We start from the raw sequence: 14,088 nt of genomic DNA, 5'->3' as shown, positions 1-14,088 counted from the left end.
CCTGGTGGCACAGTGGTCGAGAATCTGCCTGCCAATGCAGGGGACACAGGTTCGAGCCCTGGTCTGGGAAGATCTCACATGTCACGGAGCAACTAGGCCCGTGAGCCACAACTACTGAGCCTGCGTGTCTGGAGCCTGTGCTCCGCAACAAGAGAGGCCACGACAGTGAGAGGCCAGCGCACCGCAATGAAAAGTAGCCCCTGCTTGCCTCAACTGGGGAAAGCCCTCGCACAGAAATGAAGACCCAACACACCCATAAATAAATAAATTTTAAAAAATAAATAAATAAAAATAAATTTATTAAAAAAATTCAGTCTGAAAGTTGGGAAACTAAGTCTATGTCAGTAAAACTTCACTTGTTTACAAGACTGTTCACCTCCTCTTTACTACAAATATGCTTTGTAGGTTTTAAAAAATTGTAGGTTTTATTAATGGGAGCTTCTTATCATAAAGGGAGGAACAAGAGTATACTTTTTGCTAAGGCAAAGGTGAGGCAAAAATTACATCCCAAGGCACAAAACTCAAATGTTATGTCAACTTTTGACAGTCAAAAGGCAAACACCAAACAGAATAATGACAGAAGAATGGGGCCAGATGTTATGATTAGGGGAAAAAATTGTTTATGCAACTTGGCATGTGGGTCTGTTGTCATTCAAATAGTTTTACCATGTAGTAGAATGTAGAAAATGCCACCATTTTACTGCAGTTGGGTTTTTTACAGCTTTATTGAGCTCATTTTTCTTTTGTATTTCATTTTATTGGTTTCAGTTCTACACAGTCAGGTAAAGAAATTCCTTTTATTTAAAAATCTCTTCCCAAGTTGTTGTTTTTTTAAATTCATTTAAAAATAATCCTAAATGTAGATACTTTCTTGCAACTTTGGGGAAAATTTTCTGGAAAACAGAATAGTGACTAAAAACAGAAAAATAAGCCAATTTTCCTATTCAGTCTGTTCTGAATACAATAAAATTTCAATGTTTGCACATAAAGCAATATTTAAGGTAAAATAATTTATTTTCCAGTGGAAGTAGACTATTTTTCTAGTTATAAGACTTTTAATGAAACATTCGGAGTTGGGTGGGAAAACAACTTTTTCCTACAGTGGATGCTTAACAAATAATGATTTATACAGTAATTAATTTGTTTAAAAAATAGCTTGATGCAAGGCATTCATCTTTTGCCACCTAGCTTTAATATACCAACACTGAGGTTACTATACCTAAGAGTTATTTAGACATTTTGACAGTATCTAAATTTCTTTAATTTATTGGCACAAACATGTTGCCTCTTAGTCAAAATAGTACTGTGACACTGAAGTTACAGAAAGGGCAGAAAGAAGTGCTTATAATTTGTGTTTCCTTCTTTCTTCTATGGAATTCCTCCTTACAGCCTCACAATCACCCTGTTTATAGAACCTTAAATTTCTTGGCAACCTGTCCTTCACACAAAAAAAATCAAACTTAAAAAGTATTAAATAGGATTTTTTTGGTTTTTGGTTTTCAAATGGATACGGAGTCAGGATGGGTTATTGTGTCTGAATTGAGGGAAGAGATGTTAGAACAATTGAAGAGTTTCCTGTACATTCTATGGCCTCCACGGTTTCTCCACTTGTGCTCTCCTTCCACGACTGGTGTTATAAGACAAGAAAGGTGGTGAATAGCACCTGGTAGGACCAGGCTCCCAATTTCAACAGCAGCTTTACTATGGAACCTGGATTCCTTCAGGTTACTCTCAAGCACATCCTGTGCTCCTTTCCTCACCCACCAGCCTCTAGGACCTGCCCTTTCCAAGGTAACAAATGACTTTCTTCTTGCTAATTCACTGGCTTTCCCTCACCTCCCATTCTTCTTATCTTCTCTGCTTCTCTAACACTCTTAACCACCCACTACTTTAAAAGGATTCTTCTCTCAGTTCCCAGAATTTCATACCAGTCCTACTTGGATATTCCTCCTGTGTTTCTTTTGCTGGTTGCTCATCCTTCCCTTGAAGGTACCCACAAGACTCTGTCCCATCTGCCTTTGCTTCTTACTCTTCCCTCTTCTTGCAGTGTCCCCCTCCTCCAACCCTTTCTCTGAATGCCTTTCTCTTCAATGTAGCCTATACAACCTTCAAAATAGTAGACAATCAGGCCTCATGTGGCTAAATCTATGGTAGGAGAGTCTGTAGGGTGAAAATAGGCAAGACAGAACTGTGGGACACACGGTCACTTAAGAGTCGGCTTGAGTGGATTTTACAAGGAGGCTTAGCATCAAGGTAATCAAAGGAGGAGAAAATATCAAGAAAAATTGAGTCAAATGCTGTGGAGGAATCAAGTAAAATAAGGGCAAAGGAGAATCAGTTGGACTGGGCTGTCAGAAGGTCACTGTTGACCCTGCCAGAGGGTTCAGCAAATAAGGGCTCTGGTAATCACACTCTTTCTCCTCAAGAGACTGTTGCATCGAAATGAGTGAAGTTGAACTAAGAGAAGTATTATACACAGGATGGTCTTTCCTTCAACATTTCTGGGAATGATGAGCATGCATTCAGACCAAACAGAGAAGCCTGTAATAAAAATTATCTTTATTGATAACATATGTACAGTGATGTAAATGAGTTCAGAAATATCTGTTGTAATATTTTTGTAAGCGAGTTCCTCAACAGAGCGCTGATGTCCTGTTATGTTTGATGATGTTACAGGTTCAGAAACTCAGTAAGACTGAGGACTACTATTTGCTTGGGTTTTTTGTTTTTGGGGTTTTTTTGGAGGTGAAATTAACATAACATAAAATTAATCGTTTAAAGTGAGCAATTCAGTGGCATTTAGTACATCCACAATGTTACATAACCGTCACCTCTATCTAATTCCAAAACATTTTCATCACCCCAGAAGGAAACCCCACACCCATTAAGGAATCGCCCCCCATTCTCCCCTCCCACAAGTCTCTGGCAACCCCCAATTTTGATTCTATCTCTATGCATTTACCTAGTCTGCCTATTTTATATAAATGGAATTATACAATATATGGCTTTTGGTGTCTGACTTCTCTCACCTAGCATAATGTTTTTGAGGCTGCTAGCTCTTATAACTGAACAGTAGCACCAGTTATACAGTCAAAAATTCTCCATGTGGTTTTGTCATGGCGAAAAAACCTCAGGACCTTTCCCCAGAGTTCTTCAACAATTCATGAGACCACAGACAAGTCTTTCTTTGCTCATTAAATAATTTTTTGAGAACCTGCTCCCTGCCAGGCATGGTTTTAGTTGCCAGGGCACTAGTGGAGACAGAACAGAGGAGACCCTGCCCTTATAAAGTTTATAGCTGGGAGGAAAATCCCTCATTCTCAACACTGAACTCTCTTTCGTCCCTGGTTCCTGTTGAAAACGATGGCAATTGTTGCTATTGTAAAACTTACTTTAAAACAACACCTAATGGATTTTTCATTTTCAGCTAGTTCAGAAATATCTGTGTAGCCAAGACTAGGAAATATGTCCATGTCAGTACTCATTTTAGTGAGATTTGTGAGATGACTCTGGGTTTTACTTGTCTGTTTTGAGTTTCTGATCAGCTTTGTTATTGAAAAAGAGCATTCACTAGAACAGTTTTTGATCATTAGTGTGAGATAGAATTTCAAAGCTTTTTCTGAGCTAAGTTACTTTAACATTATTGTCAGTCTGATAGATAGCAGCAGGATTTGATTGCTCTAATGTGTCAGTTGTGATAGAATTTCACAGACAATGGACCTGCCTTTTGATAAAAAAGATTATTTTCAGGAAATAGAAAGTCCTTGAGGTATGGACCCTGCTGAGGGCTGGACAGACGTCTTTTCTCATCTGGCTATTCCTAAGGGATAAGCCCAGTGCGGACATGCAAAGACAAACCCACAACCCATTTGCAGTGCAATGGGAGTGAGTAAGGGGCCTAACTGATGTTGATTTCATTGGATTCCATGCATGTGGTTGCACTAAAGAGCTTAGTCAACAAACCACCAGTCTTAATGCAAAACTTGATAAGGTTATTTAACAGTCAGCTGCACTATCTTCCTCTCTCTTCACAGGCAGTATATGCTGATAGCTGTAGTCCTTGTACCACTACTGCGTGTCAGGCCCTTCCCCTAGGACTTTACAGACATCTTATCATTTAAAGCTCCCAACAGTCTCTAAGATAGATGCAATGTGCTCTGATTATCTTGAATAGATAAATGGTGGAACTGAGGCACACAGATGTTAAATAACTCGTCCAGGATCATACCGCTAACCTGTGAAGGGGGGGATATCCAGGATTCAAACCCAGATCTGTTTGCCCCAAATCCCAAAATGGTTGATAAGCAGTGAACATTTTTGCTTTTTATCCTATTTTGCTTTTCATCTATATTTTTTCTTGCTAACTCTGAATCTGTTCTCTGCCTAACAAGCGACAAAGTACTACAAACTCTGAATTCTCATAAAAGCTGTCTTTCTATTTATTAAGGACTAGCTCTTTCTTATGATTGTTGATGTTGTTTTTAAAAAGTTTCTACCTCAGTCTAATTTAGGAAAATAATTATGCATCTAATGATCAGACACTTTGGTTTTTGCATTTGTGGAGGGGTGGGAAAATATTGCATCAAAAAAAGCAGAGTGAGTATATGAAGGGGTGGAATATCCCCTCATTTAAATGGATTCCCCCACCATGATCTATATATTATTTTCTCCCTGTTTCCATCGCCACCTCAGGCTTCCCTGTGTTCTGCTTTTTGCCCTAGGGTAAATATGCTTATCTTTATTCAATTACGGTTAATGCCGTTTATGTTTTTGTTATTTTTATTTATTGTATGTTTTTGTTGTATTCTACTTTTCCGCAGATAAATCTTTCCTCCCAGGGCTTTGCAAGTGGTGTTGCTTAATAAATTCCTGGATCTAGAATAAACAGGGGAACACAGATTGTAGACCTCCTAATGGTTTTGGCCATTCTGAGCACCAGAAGTTTGACTGGAACATTCAGTTCATCCTAGTCTTTTTGAGATTCTTTAGTTTTTCAAAAGTTGCCACTTTTTAAAGGAAATTAAAGGAATTCAGAAGTAGCTATATCAGAACTCTGTTGAGTTTTTGTTTTATAGAATGTCAGGTTCCTTTGTCTCCACTCTTTAGCTGATAATGTGTTTCTCATTGCTTATAAAAATCTACCATTTAACCTAAAATATTATGAAAATACTAGAAATGCAATCCTGAGATACCTAACTCAAAGTCATGCAAGTACAGAAGGAAATTAATTTAGATATGTATTACTTGCTGCAACTGGAATATTGGTGCTTTCATCATCATCATCATCATCATCATCTTTCTCCAGCCACTTTTTAGTTACTTCCTCTGTATATATTACACTAATATAAATAAACTGCCTCCAAGAATAAAAAATAAAGTAACACCAATTAATTCCACTTGGTCTTGAGCAGATCTGTAAAGATGTGTGTGTGTGTGTGTGTGTGTGTGTGTGTGTGTGTGTGTGTGTGTGTGTAATTCTTTATATAGAGCCCTTGGTTTAGGCCAAAATTCTGCACCAGTGAAACAAGTTTGTAAATGAAAGGACTTTGCACAAATGAATTTAATTCAGAACTATCTCTGGAAAGCCAGACTCTCTATTGGAACCTCATGTACTACTCACAGTACATCCTTTTGGCTTCACAAATATTCTTAGATTTTTTTCTAAATCCATGCTTGATTTATCACTTTATCAAAGACAGGAACATTTGTGACTTTTTTTAAAGTACCAGACAATTCCTCTAGAGAAAGAACAACAACAAAAAATGCTTAACTAGCTTGAGGATTATTGGCTATTTTGGGCTATCATCAAAGAGAGCATTTGACCAAATAATTTTCCAGCCAGTTAACATCACTCTGTACATATGTCTTTTTTTTTTTTTTTCAAAGACAACTTTTTTGTTATATAAATACTGTAATGTCCTTCCTCTTGGAAACTTTTCATGTTTTTTACCCCCAAGGTATGTTTTATGTTTGAAGTTAAATCTTGAAGAAATGGAGATTTTATTGAAAATGTTGGCAGAATTTAATTCACAACAGAAAAAAAAGTGAATGAGGGCAGAGTGAGTAGCACTTCTTTAATATGTAAAATTTAAAGTCTAAATTGAATGATTTTCTAATGGATCTTATCAGATATTCCCTGCAGTTGACATAAAAATTGTTCGGAGGTTACAATAAATTTAAGAGATTTATAGGAAGAAAGAATTAAGAAGGGTAAAGGACAATATTACATACAAAAGTTTAATCTGCTCCTATGGAAATTTTCTACTCTAACTACTTTATTGAGCAAAAGATTTGTTCTTTTAGATGCTGCTTCAAGTTTTATACTTTTGGAGGCTTGCATTTGTAAAGCCATAAAGGCAGCATTTGGTCAGAAAATGACTGTGTCATGGAAGGCAAGTCCGAATTACAGGCATCACTTGGGCAAAGCTCCCGGCACACATCCAGATGGCAAGGTTCCTGCAGCTAGTGTGAGCCCCCCGGTTTGGGACTCTCACGGAAAATCTGTGCTTCTAAATGTTAAAGTCAACCAGAGAGTTACAGAGAGAACTCCTTTGAAAGACGAGTTCAATTATTTATTAGCATTCTCATAGTACAGTGTCTCCAAGATAGTATTTGAAATTAATATACTATTTGATTAGACTGATTGATTGTTTCTACAGCTGAAGATTTTAACATTCATTAGCCGTACTAACTGGTCATTAATACTTCCTTTATCAGCAAGCAAAGAATAAACAGAAATTCTAATAAAAATTCATCACGGTGAACACACTCCATACCTAAGCGAGCATGGTGATGGCCAGTGTACTAGATTAACTGCTGTAAAGTTGGCGGGGAAGATTCTGTTATAACATTTACGAATATCCCTTAATTAATGTTTACTTTGTATCTGGACTCTTTTAAACTTAAGTCGGCTATACAGATAATCTCTAACATATCCAGTATAATAAACTGCTAATGGTTATTTTATACTTAATGTGTTTGTGTGGTATCCTTCAAGTATTAGTTTCAGGAAGGACTGAGGACTTCTTAGCAAAGTTCTGTGAATGTACTGCTGGTAAAGCCTTTTTCCCACTCCCGAGGAAGAAAAGCATCATGGCCTGTTTTTCAACCAGACTGTTAAAATAATTCTGAATTGTAATGCAAATATGTTCACCTGTTAATACTGTGGGACACCTCTCTCTACCTACCATGTCATGAATCCCTCGTGGTTTTTATAATTTTTTAAAAATTTATTTATTTTTGGCTGCATTGGGTCTTCGTTGCTGCGCGCAGGCTTTCTCTAGTTGTGGTGAGCGGGGGCTACCCTTCGCTGTGGTGCGTGGGCTTCTCATTGCGGTGGCTTCTCTTGCTGCACAGCACGGGCTCTAGGCGCACGGGCTTCAGTAGTTGTGGCTTGCGGGCTCTAGAGCACAGGCTCAGTAGTTGTGGCACATGGGCTTAGTTGCTCCGCAGCATGTGGGATCTTCCTGGACCAGGGCTCGAACCCGTGTTCCCCACACCGGCAGGCAGATTCTCAACCAGTGAGCCACGAGGGAAGCCCTCCCTTGTGATTTTAAGAGCAAATTGAAAGGAATGATGAGAAGGGTTCTCCCTTCATGATTTAACTCAAGGCCACTCTAGAGCAATTCTCCGTATGCACTGAGAATTATAGCTGCTTTATACTGACTGCTTCCTCAGCCCTTCACAAGCATTAGCTCATTTAGTACTCAGAATTATCTCCAAAGATAGATAGTCCTCACCCCTTTGAAAAAGTGACATGAGGAGACTGCTGCTTGGAAAGGTTAAGCAACTTGCCCGAGGCCATGCAGCTGGTTAGCAGCAGGTCAGCACTTCAGGCACTCTGCATCGTTCTAGAGTACTGTTCATTCACCTGGCTACCCTGCATAAGCATAAGCTGAACTGCAGGGTTCTGTTTGAGTTTCTGTTTGTAGGTGAGCCTGTCAGGGGCTTCAGTACCTATATCACCTCTCTTGGCTCAAGCATGAATCTAGACAGCTGGCCAGCAAGTGAGGATGGTGGAGGAATACAGAGTCCAGGAGCCCATTCAGCTTCTATGTCCCAGAATGTGTCAAACTCCACCAAGCAGGGTTAAAATCAAGAAGTCCAAGGAAAGATCAAGGTCCCAACTGTGCAGGCAGAGAGCAGCATAGGAGAATCTGGGCTACTTCATCCTTGGAGTCAGGAAGTCCTCAGATAGTTGTTATTGTAGGGCTGCAGGTGGGCTGGAGGGGGAGGTTAGTGCCTGTTAGAAATAAGGAGGCAATAGTGAGAGAAGTTAACAAGGATCAAAGTGGAATCTGTGTCATAGAGAGGGACTGGGGAAGAGAGGAACTGAGAGAACTGTGATTAAGAAGCTGCCCTGCAGCACTGGGGCCCGAGACTCAAGGTCCAGAAAGATGTAGGTAAGGAAACCAGTCAGAGGTTGCTCATCTTGGGTCTGATTGGGAACAGAGCCAAATTCTGAAGAAGAAGAACCCTGAAAGGGAAGACAGTGGAAAAGATAGACACGTGAGAGCCTCTGGCCTGTGAATGGCTCTATAGGTAAATACAACTCTATTCCCTTTTCCCAGGCAGAAGCTGCTTCAAGTGGAGAACCCAGGAGTAGAAGCAGGAGGGGGTTCACCATATTTGGCTGCAGATAGTACTCCATTATGAGCTCCAGAACTGAGATAATATCAGAGTGAATGTTCCCTAAAAGATGTCATAAGCTATACTCTTTTTACCTTTATTTACCTGACAGTTTTATCTTCACCCAATCCAAGGTCAAAAATGTATTGATAGAAGAATCACTAGGAAATGGCTAATTCCATATATTACAATTTGACTGTAATAATCTTACATTTTAATCTATGCTATTGCCCTCAGTGACAAATTACTATTGATAGAAAAGCATTTTTCAATACTTTTGGATGTTATTCCAGAGAGGAATAGAGCTGAAAATTATGCTATCTTTCAAATTCATGCTTGGGGCAAATTTCTTTCCTGACTCTTCCAAGAGATTTTGAATGGATAAAATTTTCATGCTTGTGTTCCCTAATTCTTCTTCTTTTTTTTCCCTTCTCCTACACAGGAGACTTTGAATGTGATTGATCCTGGCTTGATGGACCTAAATGGGACAAGTGAGGATGCCCTGGAATGGGATGAAACTGACATAAGTAATAAGTTAATTAGTTTGAATGAAGAATCGAATGACCTTGATCAAGAATCCCAACCTGTCTTGCCTTCCTCAAAGCTTGAAGAGAGAGGTGGTGAGGACCCTGGTTATGAAGAAGAGGCAGGTGACCACGGGGCATCTCAGTGTGCATCGAGTATCACTGCCCCATCCAGTCCACACATTTACCAAGTATACAGCCTCCACAATGTTGAGCTCTATGAAGACAACCACATCCCATTCTTGAAAAACAATCCGAACTTCACTAGCATGACACAGTCTAGTGTTTTAACTAAGAGTCTCAGTAAGGACTCTTCATTTTCATCTGCCAAATCTTTGCCAGATCTTCTAGGGGGTTCCAATTTGGTGAAGCCCTGCCCATGCCACGGAGGAGACATGAGTCAAAATTCAGGCAGTGAGAGTGGAATTGTCAGTGAAGGAGACACTGAAACCACTACCAACTCTGAAATGTGCTTGCACAATGTGGTGGATGGGTCCCCAAGTAACCCTGAAACTGAACATCTGGACCCACAAATGGGAGATGCAGTTAACGTGTTAAAGCAAAAGTTTAAAGATGAGGAGGAACAAATTAAGCTTCCAAATAGCTCTCAGTTATCCATTTCACCAGTCGGTTGTGTAAATGGAAAAGTTGGAGATTTAAACAGTGTTACCAAACATACCCCTGATTGTTTGGGAGAAGAATTACAAGGAAAACACGATGTGTTTACATTTTATGATTACTCGTACCTCCAAGGCTCAAAACTCAAATTACCAATGATAATGAAACAGTCACAAAGTGAAAAAGCACATGTGGAGGATCCCCTGCTTCATGGTTTTTATTTTGATAAAAAATCCTGCAAATCTAAACATCAGGCTACGGAGTTACAACCAGATGCACCTCCCCATGAAAGGATTTTGGCAAGTGCATCTCATGAAATGGATCGCAATTCATATAAAAGTGGTGATGTAGAGAAGACATTCACTGGCATGCAGAATGCCAAACAGCTCTCCCTTTTATCTCATAGTTCCTCTATTGAGTCTCTTTCTCCAGGGGGTGATTTATTTGCATTGGGCATCTTTAAAAATGGCAGTGACAGCCTCCAGCGAAGCACTTCTTTAGAAAGTTGGTTGACATCCTATAAAAGCAACGAAGATCTTTTTAGCTGTCACAGCTCTGGGGACATAAGCGTGAGCAGTGGCTCAGTTGGTGAACTGAGTAAAAGAACATTAGATCTCCTGAATCGTTTGGAGAATATCCAGAGCCCTTCGGAGCAAAAGATAAAGCGAAGTGTTTCCGATATCACTCTTCAAAGCTCTTCCCAAAAGATGTCTTTTCCTGGCCAACTGTCATTGGACATAGCATCTTCTATCAATGAAGACTCGCCAGCATCTCTTACAGAACTTAGCAGCAGTGATGAGCTCTCTCTTTGCTCAGAGGATATTGTGTTACACAAGAACAAGATCCCGGAATCAAATGCATCATTCAGGAAGCGCCTGCCTCGTTCGGTGGCCGATGAAAGTGATGTCAATGTCAGCATGATCGTGAATGTCTCTTGCACCTCTGCCTGCACTGATGATGAAGATGACAGTGACCTCCTCTCCAGCTCAACGCTCACCTTGACAGAAGAAGAACTATGCATCAAAGATGAGGATGACGACTCCAGTATTGCAACAGATGATGAAATTTATGAAGATTGCAACTTGATGTCAGGGCTGGACTATATAAAGAATGAGCTGCAGACCTGGATTAGACCGAAGTTTTCCTTGACAAGAGATAAGAGAAGGTGTAATCTCAGTGATGAAATAAAGGGCAGTAAGGATGTAAGTAGTAGTGAGGTGAACAATTCCTCTGACACCCTGAACATTGAGGCCCTTCTAAATGGCTCCATAAAACATCTATCCGAAAATAATGGAAATAGTAAGAATTTACCCCACACCTGTGAGTTAGGGACAAAGGGTGAAAATAAGAAAAATATTTTCAAAGTTAATAAAGATCCGTATGTGGCAGACATGGAAAATGGCAATATTGAAAGTATTCCAGAAAGGCAGAAGGACAAACTGAATGAGATTTCAAAGGAATCAGAAAATCTTGGTTCAACTGGGAAAAGGATTTCAGAGAGTGAGCATTGTGAGTGCCAAGCGTTTATGGATAGCTCAGATGATTCAAATATTGCTGGAAAGGAATTTGTTCCCCAGATGGTTAGACATGTTCCAAAGAAATGTCAAAATCACCACCATTTTGAAAATCAAAATGCTGCTTCTACTCCCACTGAGAAGTCTTGTCCAGAACTGCCTTCAGAAACCAGTGTTATCAATAGACAGGACTCTGAGGTACTGAAATCTTCATCTAATGATGCACCAAATATGGCTGGAAAATCTGCTGGTTGCTGCCTAGCACTTGAACAAAATGAAACAGAGGAAAATGTTTCTATCAGTGACAACGTTTCCTGTTGCAACTGTGACCCAGATGTTTTCCATCAAAAAGATGCTGAAGATTGTTCAGTACACGACTTTGTTAAGGAAATCATTGACATGGCTTCAACAGCCCTAAAATGTAAATCTCAACCTGAAAATGAGGCAGCTGCTCCTACTTCATTAACTCAAATCAAGGAGAAGGTGCTGGAACATTCTCACCGGCCCATCCAGCTGAGAAAGGGGGACTTTTATTCATACTTATCTCTCTCATCTCATGACAGTGATTGCGGGGAGGTCACCAATTACATAGAAGAGAAGAGCAACACTCCACTGCCACCAGACATGACTGACTCTGGCTCAGAAGACAAGGAAGACACCGAATGCTTCTTCGAGGCCTGTGTTGAGGAGGACCCTGCTGAATACCAGTCCTGTTTCTCCAGCGCTCTTCCAAATGAACCTGCAGTTCCCAGTGAAGCTCCAGTGCCACTGCAAGCAGCCGCAGGCTCTTCCAAGTTCAGTGATACTTCTCTCCTCGTTGATGATGCAGACATGATGGCTCTTTCAGGTCCTCCCCCTCCAAAAAGAGGTGATGTAGGAAAGGAAGTGGATGGTTTACCCCAAGCTTCTAATGTCTATGGAGAAAGCTCAGAGTTAACTACTCCTTCAAGGCTGAGCAGTGAAAAGGAGAGTTCAGAAAACCCAGGTGAGTCTGGAAGGCCAGAAGAACATGATGCTTCTTCAGCCCAATCTAGAGTTCCTGGATTCTCCTCGAAGGCAAAGCAGCCAAAAGACACGGCTGCATTGCATCCCAACCCCAAAACTTTAACCTGTGAAGAAAATCTTCTGAACCTTCATGAAGAACGACATAGAAATATGCATAGGTAGAATGTAACCCTCTCCAAGCATGAAAATCATCTCATTGAAAGGTACGTATAGTCCTCATGTTTTAATATATATATATATATTTGATATATTTTAACATATATTTAATATATACATACTTAAAATATGAATTTTAGTCAACAAAGCTATGATAGGAGAAAAGACTAGTCAGGACAGCTGGTCATGGCAGATATTTACCTGAATAAGACATTTAGATGAAAGAAATACTCCCAACAATGCAAGTAACTATGAAGCAAAAGGGGGAGAAAACCGTCACAATTGACATTTTTAATAACTTTACCTTTATTACATCGTTATGGCAAGAAGAATAAAAAATTTGAGGAAGTAGTCAAATAATGTAGGGCCTCAAATTCTTCCATTAAGGGAGGAAAAAAGGTTCTGCAAATTGCAATTATACCCTCTGATCAGAATGCATGCACAGCGACAGTGCTCCCTGCTTCAGCTTCTGTGCACAGAGATGCCCGCTTCCTTCAGTGCCTGGAGATGAACAATGATTAGGTTAAAGGCTGCATCTCCTGATCTGAGCCTTCCTTTTACGGTTCTGTCTAATGTAACTATCATCACATTTGCTTCCCCGGTGGAAGGCTGTGCTGTCACAGCTCCTAATCATGACCAAGTCTGAGGATTCAAATAGGAGGGGAAAGTTGATGTTAAAGAAGAGGCTTTTATTTATCCACACAGAGACTGAGAGCAGGCTCAGAAAGCAAATGCGGAGAGAATATGTGACAAGTTAATGGTGTTTTGATAAGAACAGAATTTTTGAATTTTGCCTGAAGGTGACAGGCTGATTTCCATCCAATTTTTTTTAAGAAAGTCATTCTACTCTTCATGTTTAATAAGACAGCTATTGATTGATAATTCTGATACAATGATACAGCTCTAAAAGTGACACAAAAATTCTGTTATTTCCCGTTTCTAAGCCCCAATGATGAATATACTTTCTCAATCAACTTTAAAGAAGAAAATTTCAGTTTTTGAATGTGAGAGTTGTATTTCACTGAAGTGTGAGGTACTGAATGCCATCTCCACCCGTACTCCAGAAGCTTAATGCAGTAACCTAAACTCTTGCTATAGGAAATGAATTACAGAAGCAATCTACCCTAATTTGTTAACTTATTCAAATAACAGTTATTACACTTAACTATGCTAAAGATTATCTTTTTTGTGGCAGATTGTTTATTTTTTGATGAGCCTAATTACTGATTTTCTAAAAGTAATTTACATTTATTACAAATACATCTTTTAAAATGTGACAGATAAATGTTGTTCCCATAATGTATTATGAAAAAAGTTACTATTTAAAAACACATTATTTAATTTGAAAGATGAATGGCAAACATCATTACTTTTTTTCCTGCAACACCTGTGCCCTCAGCTCATTAAAATGTGTGACTGTGTAGAGCTGCTAGAAATGGGGAGTGAGGGGGGGAATCTATACCATATATATATATATATATATATATATATATATATATATATATACCCTAAAAATAAACTCAGTATGCAAAATTGAATGAAGAAAAGTATCCTACTTACTAATATAGCTCAACTAATCTTCTGTGTTTCAGACTCTATTTACAATTGGTTGCAAGGGAGAACAAAAGTAGGAGAGAGAGAAA

At 39.4% G+C, this 14,088-nt stretch overlaps 1 protein-coding gene across 4 annotated transcripts in view; it reads left to right on the top strand.

The window, feature by feature from the left end:
- Positions 1-14,088, top strand: part of AKAP6 (A-kinase anchoring protein 6) — a 506,591-nt gene that overhangs the window by 488,793 nt on the left and 3,710 nt on the right. For all 4 annotated transcript variants that reach the window (XM_059059544.2, XM_059059543.2, XM_067028592.1 and 1 more), the window contains one exon: positions 9,071-12,492. In XM_059059544.2, coding sequence (XP_058915527.1) covers positions 9,071-12,451 — 3,381 coding nt within the window. In that variant the 3' untranslated portion in view covers positions 12,452-12,492. The remainder of the gene's footprint in view (positions 1-9,070; positions 12,493-14,088) is intronic.

Source organism: Kogia breviceps, chromosome 3, assembly GCF_026419965.1.
Source record: "Kogia breviceps isolate mKogBre1 chromosome 3, mKogBre1 haplotype 1, whole genome shotgun sequence".
NCBI lineage: Eukaryota > Metazoa > Chordata > Mammalia > Artiodactyla > Physeteridae > Kogia > Kogia breviceps.
This window is presented reverse-complemented; position numbering and strand designations above follow the sequence as displayed.